This window comes from Opisthorchis viverrini (assembly GCF_000715545.1).
Source record: "Opisthorchis viverrini unplaced genomic scaffold scaffold1619, whole genome shotgun sequence".
NCBI classification, from domain to species: Eukaryota; Metazoa; Platyhelminthes; class Trematoda; order Opisthorchiida; family Opisthorchiidae; genus Opisthorchis; species Opisthorchis viverrini.
The window spans coordinates 194,422-206,343 of record NW_008752183.1 but is presented as its reverse complement, the minus strand read 5'-3'; the positions used below and the strand labels follow the sequence as shown (position 1 = coordinate 206,343).

Genomic DNA, 11,922 nt, shown 5'->3' with positions numbered 1-11,922 from the left:
TTTGTAGCATTTGCTTGGATTCGAGCAAGAGTCAACGAATATCCGGGAAAGTTCAGGAGGACACGTTCAAGGAGAAGATGGATATTCAGTTTTTGTAAACAAGCTGCATATAAGAGTTTTGCTTCGCTGTCCAAAAGTATGCAACTGCTCAGTTGGCATTTTCTAATTAACAACTCCGCAGCAAAGGCCTTCTCCCCTTCATTAGTAGTATGTTTTCTTCCCGTTCAGCGAACAGGTAAGCCGTCGTTTGACCGAATTGGCTGCAGTCCGATTTCCAACAGTCTTAGGGGCAAACGACTCCCTGTTGGGATGCAAAACGACGCTTCGTTATCGCATACGTCATAAAACGCCATCTTACGACCAAATATTAGTAAGTCGGTTGGTTTGTTCAATCACGAAGCAATAAAATCATCTACAACAGGGACGTTTAGTTTTGTGACTTTCCACAACAAGGTGACTTTGTTACCAATCATAGCAGACAATAAAACATCCCCAATCACTGGAGATGCTGTGAAAAATCTGGTTCTGTAAGATTCCAGCTGAAACTTAGGTGAAACCACTAGCAAGCGAGGAAAACAAATCCTGCGCCACAATACAGGACTACCTCGTATAATAATAAATCACAGTTCGAGAACCTCAACCTGTTTTTAAATCACGTTATCTTCTAGCTGGGATTCTGGGAAGTAGAACGCTGTAGAAATAAGCGTGGCTAGGGAAAAATATTGACTTTTCTTTTCTAATGTAACCGCATCAAAATACAATACGGTCTGATAAGCTGTCCGTTGCAAATTCTCGGATAAAACCCGATTCTGGAAACCTCAACGGCCAATTTGGCTCCTGACTGTTTTTTAGCCAGCTTTCTGGCAAACCAACTACTATATCCATCCATTCATCCATCCGTCCATCCAGCAAGTAAAGTCTTTCTAAAATGACAGTCTATAAACACTGAATCGTCATCAACGTGCATTTATTGGTCGTTGAAAGATTTTGGTTAGCAACTTGCCACTGTAACGTTAGGCAACAAATGTCTGATCACCAGTAGCCCTTTCAATCAATATTCGCTTCACTTTTATTGATTTAGCGAGCTCTTCCATCGTCCAAATGAAAGTTTTCTAAATAATCATTCTGTTTTTGGTATCACTGCCGTTAAACAGATTAAAAAAATACAACCTTTAAAAACCACTTGGTCCGCTCCTTAGTGATACTTTTTCAGGCTAAATTAGGCCACATTCTACCTTGCATCAGAAGCCACGAAAATGGCAGGATGTTAAACGAAGTCCCTTCTCTTTTCCTAGTAGACAGGACTTAGCAAGTGTCTAGAAAAATACCTCCTGAAACTTGGTTTTAGATTTTGAACTCTAAGCAGAGGTTCCAGTGTGGTAGTTGTGTCGAGAGAAAAAACTGCTTGATACAACTCGATCCGACATCACACTAACCACCTCAATTGTCCAGCAGTGGAAATATATTTCGATCCCTCATTGCAAGCTTTCTGTTACCGCATCGGTGCAAGGAATCAGGTATTTCTTAGGCTTCTGCATTTTTTTAGAGAACATACAACCGACATTTAGTGAAAGAGTGAAAATTAAGTCTTGTCTTGAGTTTCTCTCACTTCAGCTTGGCTACATTCTTTCCAGAACATAGTGGTTGATTGGACAGGACTTCCAATAGAAAGCAAAGCATTAGCACTATTTTACAGAAGTTATAAACTAACTTTGGCCCACAGGAAGTCTAAATAAAAATTTATTCTCGATCCGATTTTAGAACATTTGTAGTTATCTCTTTCGGGTCTCTACATTACGCTGCTCGTGACCGGCTGTAGTTCGCCAACAAACCAGCTCCTTCAACAAAATCTTGGAGTTACCTTTTTGCAATTAGTTTATTCCCTTGATGGATTTGTAAAATCCGTCAAAAAATTATTTTCTGATTCCAGCTAGAGAGCACTCTATGCACAAACTTTATTTCTGTAGGCACAGAAGCCTTCATTTTGTTGTTTGCTTATGTCTTGAAATGAACGCCAAATCTAGTGGTCGCTAATATCACAGTGTTCGCAGACCAAGCTATTCTGTCCAGCTTAGTTGGAATGAATACTACTGATCTATTGACGAAAGGCAACTGGACCACCGGAGAATTGACAATTAAGTTCACATTTCTTTTGTGGCACGCGCTTGAAGGATGATGTGAGTAGTATTTACCCACAAACTTATGATCATAGTCTCTGCTTATTTGAGTGTGTAGATCTCGGTTTGGCCAGCGATATAAAATCATAAAGATAGATCAAACGACAATCTGCTTACGCGCGGATTCTTTATATATTACTAACTACTATTCCACAGAGTGAAGCGTCTACTGTCGGCTCGATAAAGAACTTTCTAGACCTTATGTTGATTAAATTTGAATCAGAAAACTTGAATGTTCAAAATTGTTTACTCCTGTGACGCTTATCCCAGAAAGAGGCTTCCTAAAAAAGATGTGGTTTTATAACATGGTGGGCAAGATGACACATCAATTTTACGGAGAGTGCCCTTTAGGATTCAGTGTAGTGTGGTAGTCATTGTGCCAAACTTCCAGCGTCCATGAGCCAGCCCTGGAATTTGACAAACTGAGCACGTGGCAGTAAAAATCACCTGACCAATTCATTTAGGCCATTCACCTCGTTCTATCGAATACATGTTGGTTTGTACCCTGGAAAGCTAGACCTCGTTCTGACCACGACACTTGTACACATGATCTGAGACGGCTGAAAAAGCCGGAGACTTGAGAACGAGGTAGCCTACCAAAACTTACAACCGTTAAGCGTGCAAGATGATCTGTTTGCAAAACAAGGGCCTTGATGCTGTGACACACATGCACTTTGAAAGCTGATACGTGATCAGCGTCCAATCAGGTGACTTTCAGGCTTAGCTTCATTTGAATGTTGATTAATTTTTTTCTTTACTTGTTTGTCATAAATCGACGGATGCTTTTTCCTTTCGGAACTTGTCGCACGATTCAGTTTATAGCAGCAGATGTTAATCACATTTTATTTCACATAGTGAGAATTAAAAACATTTTCTAATGTATTAGTTTTCCATGGAACAACCCGGCCCAACGTGAGCAGATTTCAAGATCAATTTGATCCTGTTTAAGCAATTGTGAGTAGTAATCCAAAATGTACGCTTCAGTTCTTGCATCTCTGCATAAGTTCGTAATAATCAATTTCAAATTGGCCGGTAAAGTGCAAATTAGAAAAAAAGAAACATGACAAATGGCTCACTTTGGCAGTTTTTCTCAAGTTGTCAGCTTGATAAGAAAAGTTTAAAAGTAAACCTTGATTTTTCTCAACATGCAGTCATTGATTTTATCTGAGGGTGCACTGTACCAAGTCAAAATAATTTTTAATCTAGCTAAAATCGATTCTTCATCCGGCCTGGTTGAAACTGCTTATAAGCTGAAATAACCAGTTTTTTAAGTTTTGTACAATAATATTTTTAATATATAAGCGATCACCCGTTTTGCACTATCATCGCATGGCTGGTTTCAATAAAGGATTCTCTGCAACATAGTGCGAAGAATTTGCAAATCAGATGGATCTGTTGATTCTACGTGTATGTATGAGGGTACTCAATTTGCTTTCTTAAGCAATACACATTTTAGCCCGAAAAGAAGCCAGAGTTCGTGTCATTTCGTTAAGTAAATACATGGTGAATTTTTTGAATATGTGGAAACAAACGCGACTTTCTCAAGGCGCTTCCCAAAACGAACGGGGTGACATACGAACTGATATTTAGGTACTGGTGAACGTATGTTTGATTACATCCTGTTTGGACTTAAACGATCATTCGTAGTCCGAACTTTTCCGTTCTCGTTAGTATTCCGATTTTTCGTTGTGACATGAGAATACCCAAAATGATAACTTTAATTTACCAAAATCGACCGGAAACAAACTATTATATTCATATCCTAATTTTTATGCATCCAGCGTCGAATGCCAGCATGCGAATTTGCAACGATTTACGATACACAGGGTCATCATCAGATAAGAGGGATTAAGTGAAAAACAACCCAAACTTACGTTACGTGAGCATTCTGTGAAATGTCTTTTTCTCATATTTGCATAAACTTAGGTTGGCAGACCGTACGCAGAGAGCTGCTTGGTGTTTGCGTACCCGAAATTTATTTTCTAGCCCCAGTCCGAGTGGAGTGTGGCTTTGTGTTGGAATGGTCTGACGTTTTTTCACCGGTGAGAATTTAAAATATTATTGGTCAGACTCCTCGAAGTGTGTCGGCACTTTCAGCTTTATAGGTTTTGTCATATGAGCGCATATAATCACAAAATCTTCTCCAATTCTATTTTTGGCCACTGATGTGACCTTGATTGCGCCAAATTGCACATGACGATTCAAAGTCGCCTTAAAACGTGGTTAATCGTTGACACGGATTCGAAGGTTAGACTCTAGAGACCACCACAGAGGACCAACAGAAATCAGCAAATTAATGTCTACTTCTTAAAACCTTATTTAAAATGGGCATTTTAGAGTAGTATTCTGGAGTAACGTTTGTTGAGCGGTGAATTTTTTGAGGAGAAGTAACTTATCATAAGAGTAGAAGTCTTGTTAAGAAACACTAGGTCTTGCAACGATGCCCTTTGTTTACGTCTTGGCGTTAATAACGAATGCAATATTTTTTTCTATATCCCACGGAATTGTGAAACAGCGTGTGTATGGGGGAACAGAATGTGTTTTGTACGCTTCGTCAATCCCTAATCCTGCGTGCAATCTTCTTTGTTGAATTTATGTTCTATAATATTCTCAGAGAAAAGATCATTCACTTATATTCAAACAACTTTTATTAGTGTTCCATTTGGACCGTATTTTTTAATTAAGGAAGTCTCCAGAGCCGTATTCAACCGCAAAAAACTCCTAATCTATGCCAGGGTGTGATTTTGAGTGCGTTCTAAGCTACTCTTTTTCTTTTCCGATTTTCCCTTTATTATTAGGAGTTTTCTTGCCATAAATCATTGATCTGGAATCCACCGAAAAAAACAAAGTAGGCAGGGAAAGTTTAGCGAAACCTGCGCAAACTGCTCTTATACTGAAGCGAAACTCAACAAAAACTACAGCTTCAAGTGCCTCGCTGCGAAATTTTAGACAGTATGCTACTCACTTTGATCAATCCTGGACGCCCGAACGATCAGATGATATACATAAGCCTCAAATTTGGTGTTCTTAAAAACAGGAGTGTTATGCTCAATTGGTGACATTCAGCCCTGAAGCCATTTCGTACCTCAGATAAGAACACTCATATCTCAACCTACTAACAGCAGTCGTTTCTTTGGTTCTTTTTGCTTGTGTCTATCTGTTAGACCAGTATGTGACCTTCATGCAATTGCATTCTCGATTTGCATTAATGGACATTGAAAATTATTTGCCCTAATTCTTGATGTATTATTCTTGAATGGTGTGTACTAGCTACCTAAGTCACTACAACTTACAAAAAATACTGCGCACCGTACACCGTACACCACAGTAGTCAGAAATGTCACCGGCTATCTTACAAAACCTCATCTGTGCTCACTTTCTAGTTGAACCACCGTGAGTAGCTTTGAGGAACCTGCTGCAAAACTCGATCGAGGTAAATTGTATTTTAGAAAAGAAACAAATGCACTTTTTCGGGGAAAGATGTGTATCGGAAGTGGTTGGGTGGTGTAAGCCACTATTGAAAGTGATTTGTTTATGGTTTTCCCCTCTAAAAACTGGTTTCAGGAGAGGCCGACCTTAGAAAATTCTAGTTCGGAATGTTTCTTGTAGGTAGGCGCCTAAAATTGAGGAATTCGTGCCATCAGATCTGCAAACAACTTCTTTGTCCCCTAAAACACAATTACAACCATTTTTATCTTTGCGGGAATACCTACGGAAACTGATCAGTATTGATCTTCCCTGAGTAATGGTTTTTCTCGCGATGAAAACAAACAGAAATTATGTGCGTACTTTTAATCGTAAAGTCCTACCATCGATGGTACAACTGCATTCTGCGATGACTCCCATCATTGATTGTTCGATAGATTTACTTTTTACGAACAGTACTTTTGCAAGGGACACAGACGCTTTTCTCTCCGAAATACATTTGTTGAAATCTTCGCATCAGTGGCCTGTAACCTTCTTCAACCAAGTGCCCCCTACTACTGGTGAAAAATTCTGAACCCAACCTAATAGATAAAATCTTGAAGAAAGTGCTAAAAATCGTTCAATCTTACTGGTACGTACATTTTCACGAAATTTGAGGTAATTTTCCTGGATTTTTCTATAACCATCGTTAATTGGTTGATTTAAGGGTCTAGAACTCCTAGATTACATTCGTCCTAAGTTCCATACCAATACCAACAGGCCAATTAACATTCTAATCACCATACATCATTCTTGAAAGCTGAAAGCTCCGTAAAGTCTTGGCAATTTGCCTGTTGGTACCATCTTAGTGTTTACAGTGATGATACAACCTGCAGGCAATAAGAAGTCCAGAGAGCTCTTTCGATTACTCCTTAAAATAGCTGTAACACAGGCGTCACACAACTAGAAGAAAACAGCAACTCTAATTCACCACCAGCACCATCTTTCATCAGGCCACAAATTCGGCGTTGAGCACAAGGTCTTAGTCCCCTATTGACCAGTATTCATTCTAACCAGTTACGTTCAATGAGTGGGCAAGCAGATTTAATCCGATTTCTGTTCGGTGCTACACAATGCTCCTAGTAAGACCGGAGGAATGAATGGTTGAACATTTGGCTGTTGAGCTGTTTGATGAGCTTGCTAATTGGCTTGCTTAATTCTCGATCCCGGTGGAGGAGATATCATCAGATGCGCAATACCAAATTCTCTCCGGTTGGGGCGAAACGTTTGAAAGCCGATTGCCAAGCTTGACTAAAATATCAACAGCCACCATAACCACCAATATTTAGGCATATTGATACAGTTACTGAGTATCAGAGGACTGCCTCCTGGACTCGCAACAAGAAGCCCTCATTAGCCTTGCGGTACGCTAAACATGTATGAATACTTAATTTCCAGCATCATTTGACGAAGGCTTTACTGAATTACGTCTTCAATGTGGTTTTTTGACCTCATCTGATGTCTGGTTTCGTAAGGTACACAACCCCTAGACAAATTGCCCCTTGCAAGACATGGGTTTTGTCATAGGCTTCTTCAATACGGCGTTCGGTTGAATGAATCGTTCTCTGTTTAATACCACTCCACTGCACGAAAAACCGTTACACGTTCCAGCCAGTTGAAACGCACATCAAAGAATGTCCCAAGCGCCTATTTGATCTGAAGGTACACCAAACCAAATCCTTCTAAAAGTTCACCCACAGGTGTATCGGACCTGGCTTGGATAATTCCCTCGAGAGTGCGAACACTGGAGGTGAATATAAAGGGCGGAAAATATGTTCGTCCGCATGGCCTTGCTGTCTGTTTCTTCACAGTTCCGCAGCCGGTAACAATGGGCTGAACTCTTTTACTCTTGCCAGACATTCATCATGTTCATTCGATGTTGACGGACGACCCACTTAAAATTCACTTGAAACTCTCACTTCTAATATTCTTCAACTAATTGGCGCGGTGTTTTAGTTCAAATGGTGATCAAGATGTTCAGATATTTTGTAAGTTCGGTACACAGAGCTTCCTTTGACTTTCTCATCAGTTTTGCGATTAAACTAATTTCCACTGCCGACTTCATTTAACATCATTATTGATACCCTGATTAATAATGTTATTCAGTAGCGGAAAGATTATTGATGCGACACTACAAGAGCATTAGAAATGTTTTCATATGGGAAACTACTCACAAGGCTTCTGAAAACTCTTCGACAGCCCTTCTTGGGGCTCATCAGGTAGGCACAGTCCCCGAGTTTCCGTCAAACTTATGGTCTACTTGAACCCAAATTGCGCTGTTTTCGAGAAATACACTCATTCGCAAATCAATTTGATTTTCACGACAGACTCAACTGGATCTCTCGTTCACGATATTCTACAGCTAAATGTGCTGCACACAGGCCACCTCACGTCTCTCGTGAAAGCCAAATTGATTTGGGAATAAGCGTATTTCTCGAAAATGATGTCCAGTTTTTTAAAATAAGGTGCATATGACATGTTTGCTTCACTGTCCGATAGTCTGTAACAGATTAGTTGGCGTTTTCTAATAAAAAACTCTTTTGGAAAAGCAGACGGTGATTTAGGTTCAAAGTGAATCGTTCGAGATATCGCAGTATATTTTCATAAAGGAAACTACTCAGAAGTTTGCTAAAAACTCTTCGACAGCCCACGACCGGTTTTGCTCTTCTCCGAGCTCATCAGATGGGCGCAGTCCCCGAGTTTCCGTCAACCTTATGTAGAATATCATAAGCGAGAGACTCAGTTGAGTCTCTCGTGGAAGCCAAATTAATTTGCAAATAAGTGTATTTCTCAAAAACAATCTAATTTGGGTTGACGGAAACTCGGAGACTGCGCCTACCTGATGAGCCCCAAGAAGGGCGAAACGGTCATGGGCTGTCGAAGAGTTTTCAGCAAACATCTGGGTAGTTTCCTTTATGAAAAGATACTACGAAATCTCGAATATCGTGCTAACTGAAACATGAAGCGGTCTGTATGCAGCACTTTCAGTTGTAGAATATCATAAACGAGAGATTCAGTTGATTCTCTCGTGAAAACCAAATTGACTTGCTAATGAGTGTATTTCTCGAGTATCAGAAATGCCTTTTCTCAACTTGTTAGGTGGCATCTCACAAGGGTCCATAGTGATCCGAAACCGTTGTTTATACCGAAGTGATTTCACTTCATGGTTGAGTCTAACTTACATTTTTGAAGACGGCGTGGTTTGGAATTTTCCATTGAGTTACCCAGCTGCCAGCTGTAGTCACGCAACAATCGCGGGTAGGCATTACGCTCAGTGTGGCGGCCAAAAACCTGCATACTTATGGTTTTCGACTTTTGAGAATGTTTCTCTTCTAGCTGACATTGACCGTAATCTCCCACTTCCTTACTGTTCGTTTTTGCTGCACTTTTGGCTAACCTGACACTCTGACTCCACTTCGAATTGCTTCCATTTCTGTTTCATTTATCTTGCAATATAATTCACACATCACGTTGAGATGATAAATCATAAATGTGATCCATACTTGGGATACTCATAAAAAAATCCTTCTGTTGACGTGTGAAGTACAACCACCGTCTGCTGACAAAACTACCTTCTTCGGAATGCAACCAAGCGTGGTTAGGAACGTTACCACAGTGCACTGATAACTCCGCTAATGGACCTGTCACTTTGTGATCTTTCATGTACGTATAAAACGATGTTTCATCAACTGAACACACTGAAATGAACGTTTTTTGTGTACTGCCTACGCGTTATCTAATACGCTTGGTTTCTCAAACACGTTTTGATGCAATCATAATCACCCGATTAATAAAACTCGAGGTAAAACATGTTTGCGACTTTCCTAGAGGAAATTACTCACAAGTTGCTGAAAAACTCTTCGACAGCCCACGATCGGCTTCGCCCTTCTTTGGGGCTCATCAGGTAGGCGCAGTCTCCGAGTTTCCGTCAACCCAAATTAGATTGTTTTTGAGAAATACACTTATTTGCAAATTAATTTGGCTTCCACGAGAGACTCAACTGAGTCTCTCGCTTATGATATTCTACATAAGGTTGACGGAAACTCGGGGACTGCGCCCATCTGATGAGCTCGGAGAAGAGCAAAACCGGTCGTGGGCTGTCGAAGAGTTTTTAGCAAACTTCTGAGTAGTTTCCTTTATGAAAATATACTGCGATATCTCGAACATCGGGAAAACTGAATCATGAGGCGGCTTGTGTGCAGCACATTCGGTTGCAGAATATCATAAATGAGAGATTCAGTTGATTCTCTCATAAAAACCAAATTGATTTGCAAATGCTTGCGATTTTTTTTGCGGTAGGCACTTAATGCCAATTGGTGCTAACTGACCAGTCGAGAGACTTGACATGCGTGCATAGGCAAACTGGCTGCCCGTCAACCAACAAGCTATTTTCTACCACTACAGCTGATTCAAAGGCAGTAGTATGTTACTAACCAGTGCTCAAATTTGAGTTGTAGTGATTTTTAACGTTTGTTTCCGTCCAGTTTCTTGGAAACTCTTGCTCAGCTTGCCTAAACCGGCCTTATACCCTCAAAATGCCATAAACCTTCCCTGAGTTTGATCTACATTTTTATCCATCTAGCTCACCCAACTGTCGGCATTTCCGTAAGATCTATTAGCTTTCAAGTGTTTTGTGTCAACCCTTTTTGTCTGCATAGAACTCTGTCACGGAAAATTAGCTGGTAACTCATCACACCGAAGAGACAGCTCACTGTCTATTACAATGTAAGCGAGAACTCTGGGTTTTTTATTAAAAAATACACCTCAACTATTCACCAGGGACCTCTGTTTAGCTTTAGGCATGACACGATTCCACCGCACTTTTGTGTCAGTTTAACCACCAGGGTACGTGTAATCACCTGGTTAGGTTAAATGGCGCATAATTTTATCCCGGTTTTTACTCAACCAAGCGTTTATGTAGCTCCAAGAGATGAAGGCTAACTTTCGAATGCTTCGCTATATACTCATCCTCAACTGGAAACTAGAAGCTTCATACCGAGTGAGTACAAAGACGCTTTCAAAAATTCTGCTGTTGGGCTTGAATTATTTTCTTTGGTTGCCTTCTCCACTTTGCTCTGTTTTTTGTCTAATTAACCGGTGGATCTATGGTCTGCGCAAAAATTTAAAGCAACAACATAGCCAGGCCACTCATCGTCCCTTAGCAGCGCATAGGGTTATAGCTTGAATGTAGGCCAAACTCCGACCTGCAGTTCTGTTATGCAGCCATGGGGCTACTAAAGTGCATCTATGGCGAAGAAGACAGAGACAGAATCTCTCCAGTAAGCTGGATGTGGAATCCATTCAGTTACGACTATTGATTATGGCTTTTAATACTATGCTCATCGTAGAGTTTGTCTTGCGTGATGCTATGGTTATGCGCTCCTTAAAACAGCGTCAGCCAAACCTTGTATCCTAGTTGCAGCATGCAGGTAGATCGCCGACACTTTTCGGGGCAATTTAGATGTGATAGCGGTAACGATATCCATATAGTGTAGTGTATAACGGACGGCTTTTGAAAATCAGTCTTTCGGCCCATACTGGGTAAATTTGGTGCAGTATGCATCCCAAAACAAAAAATATACATCCAACTGGACTTGTATCAGCCGAGCCGACGGTTCAATTTTTTTCTTCCCAAATTTTAAAGTTAAGACAGGGACTTATGACAATCGTTTTCAGACGTTGCTAACAAGAACGGATGCGTCGACCAATGAGAGAATATCAGAAGGCATAAGAAAGAAGTTTATGGATAACAGATTGTCAGAGCTGATTGGTTGGTTATTCTAACTGACTCACAGAGGTGAAGAGAAATGCTGACCTGCGATTTGTTTACCCATTTTCCTCTGATAGATTCCACCGGGATGTATTGTATAAAGGCTTACTGTTGTAAAAATTAAACAATATTCCGCATTAGCAACCCTAGCAAATACCACTTACAACACTGTGGTTGCTTTTTTATCAATCATGTGATGATTATCAAGATCTTTTCAGATTGCTGCTGTCTGCAATTGACTTAGACATTCGTTTACCAAAGAAGAGTTTGGTTTTTATTGACCGGTCACATGATCATATATCCATAAGTATCACTGACAGGAATCTGATTACTGAGATTCTTTTGCTTCATTGGAAACAATGGTATTGTGCCTCAGGCTTTTTGTGCGTCATAAAACGCTCCCTGCAAAAAACTTTCACCGTGCTGATTAGGTTCTTTTGGCAAATCACTATTTTATCTGGGTTTTGGTATTTGCATTTAGCTGTGGGATGTCTAACTTTTGAATCTGAC

The 11,922-nt window shown here is 40.3% G+C and overlaps 1 protein-coding gene across 1 annotated transcript in view; it reads left to right on the top strand.

Moving 5' to 3' along the window:
- Positions 1 to 229: 229 nt before the first annotated feature.
- The window catches only part of T265_15463 (hypothetical protein), a gene marked incomplete at both ends in the record, with an annotated part of 33,025 nt that continues 21,332 nt past the window's right edge, over positions 230 to 11,922 (top strand). Inside the window, one exon of the mRNA XM_009178251.1 lies at positions 230 to 370. Coding sequence (XP_009176515.1) covers positions 230 to 370 — 141 coding nt within the window. The remainder of the gene's footprint in view (positions 371 to 11,922) is intronic.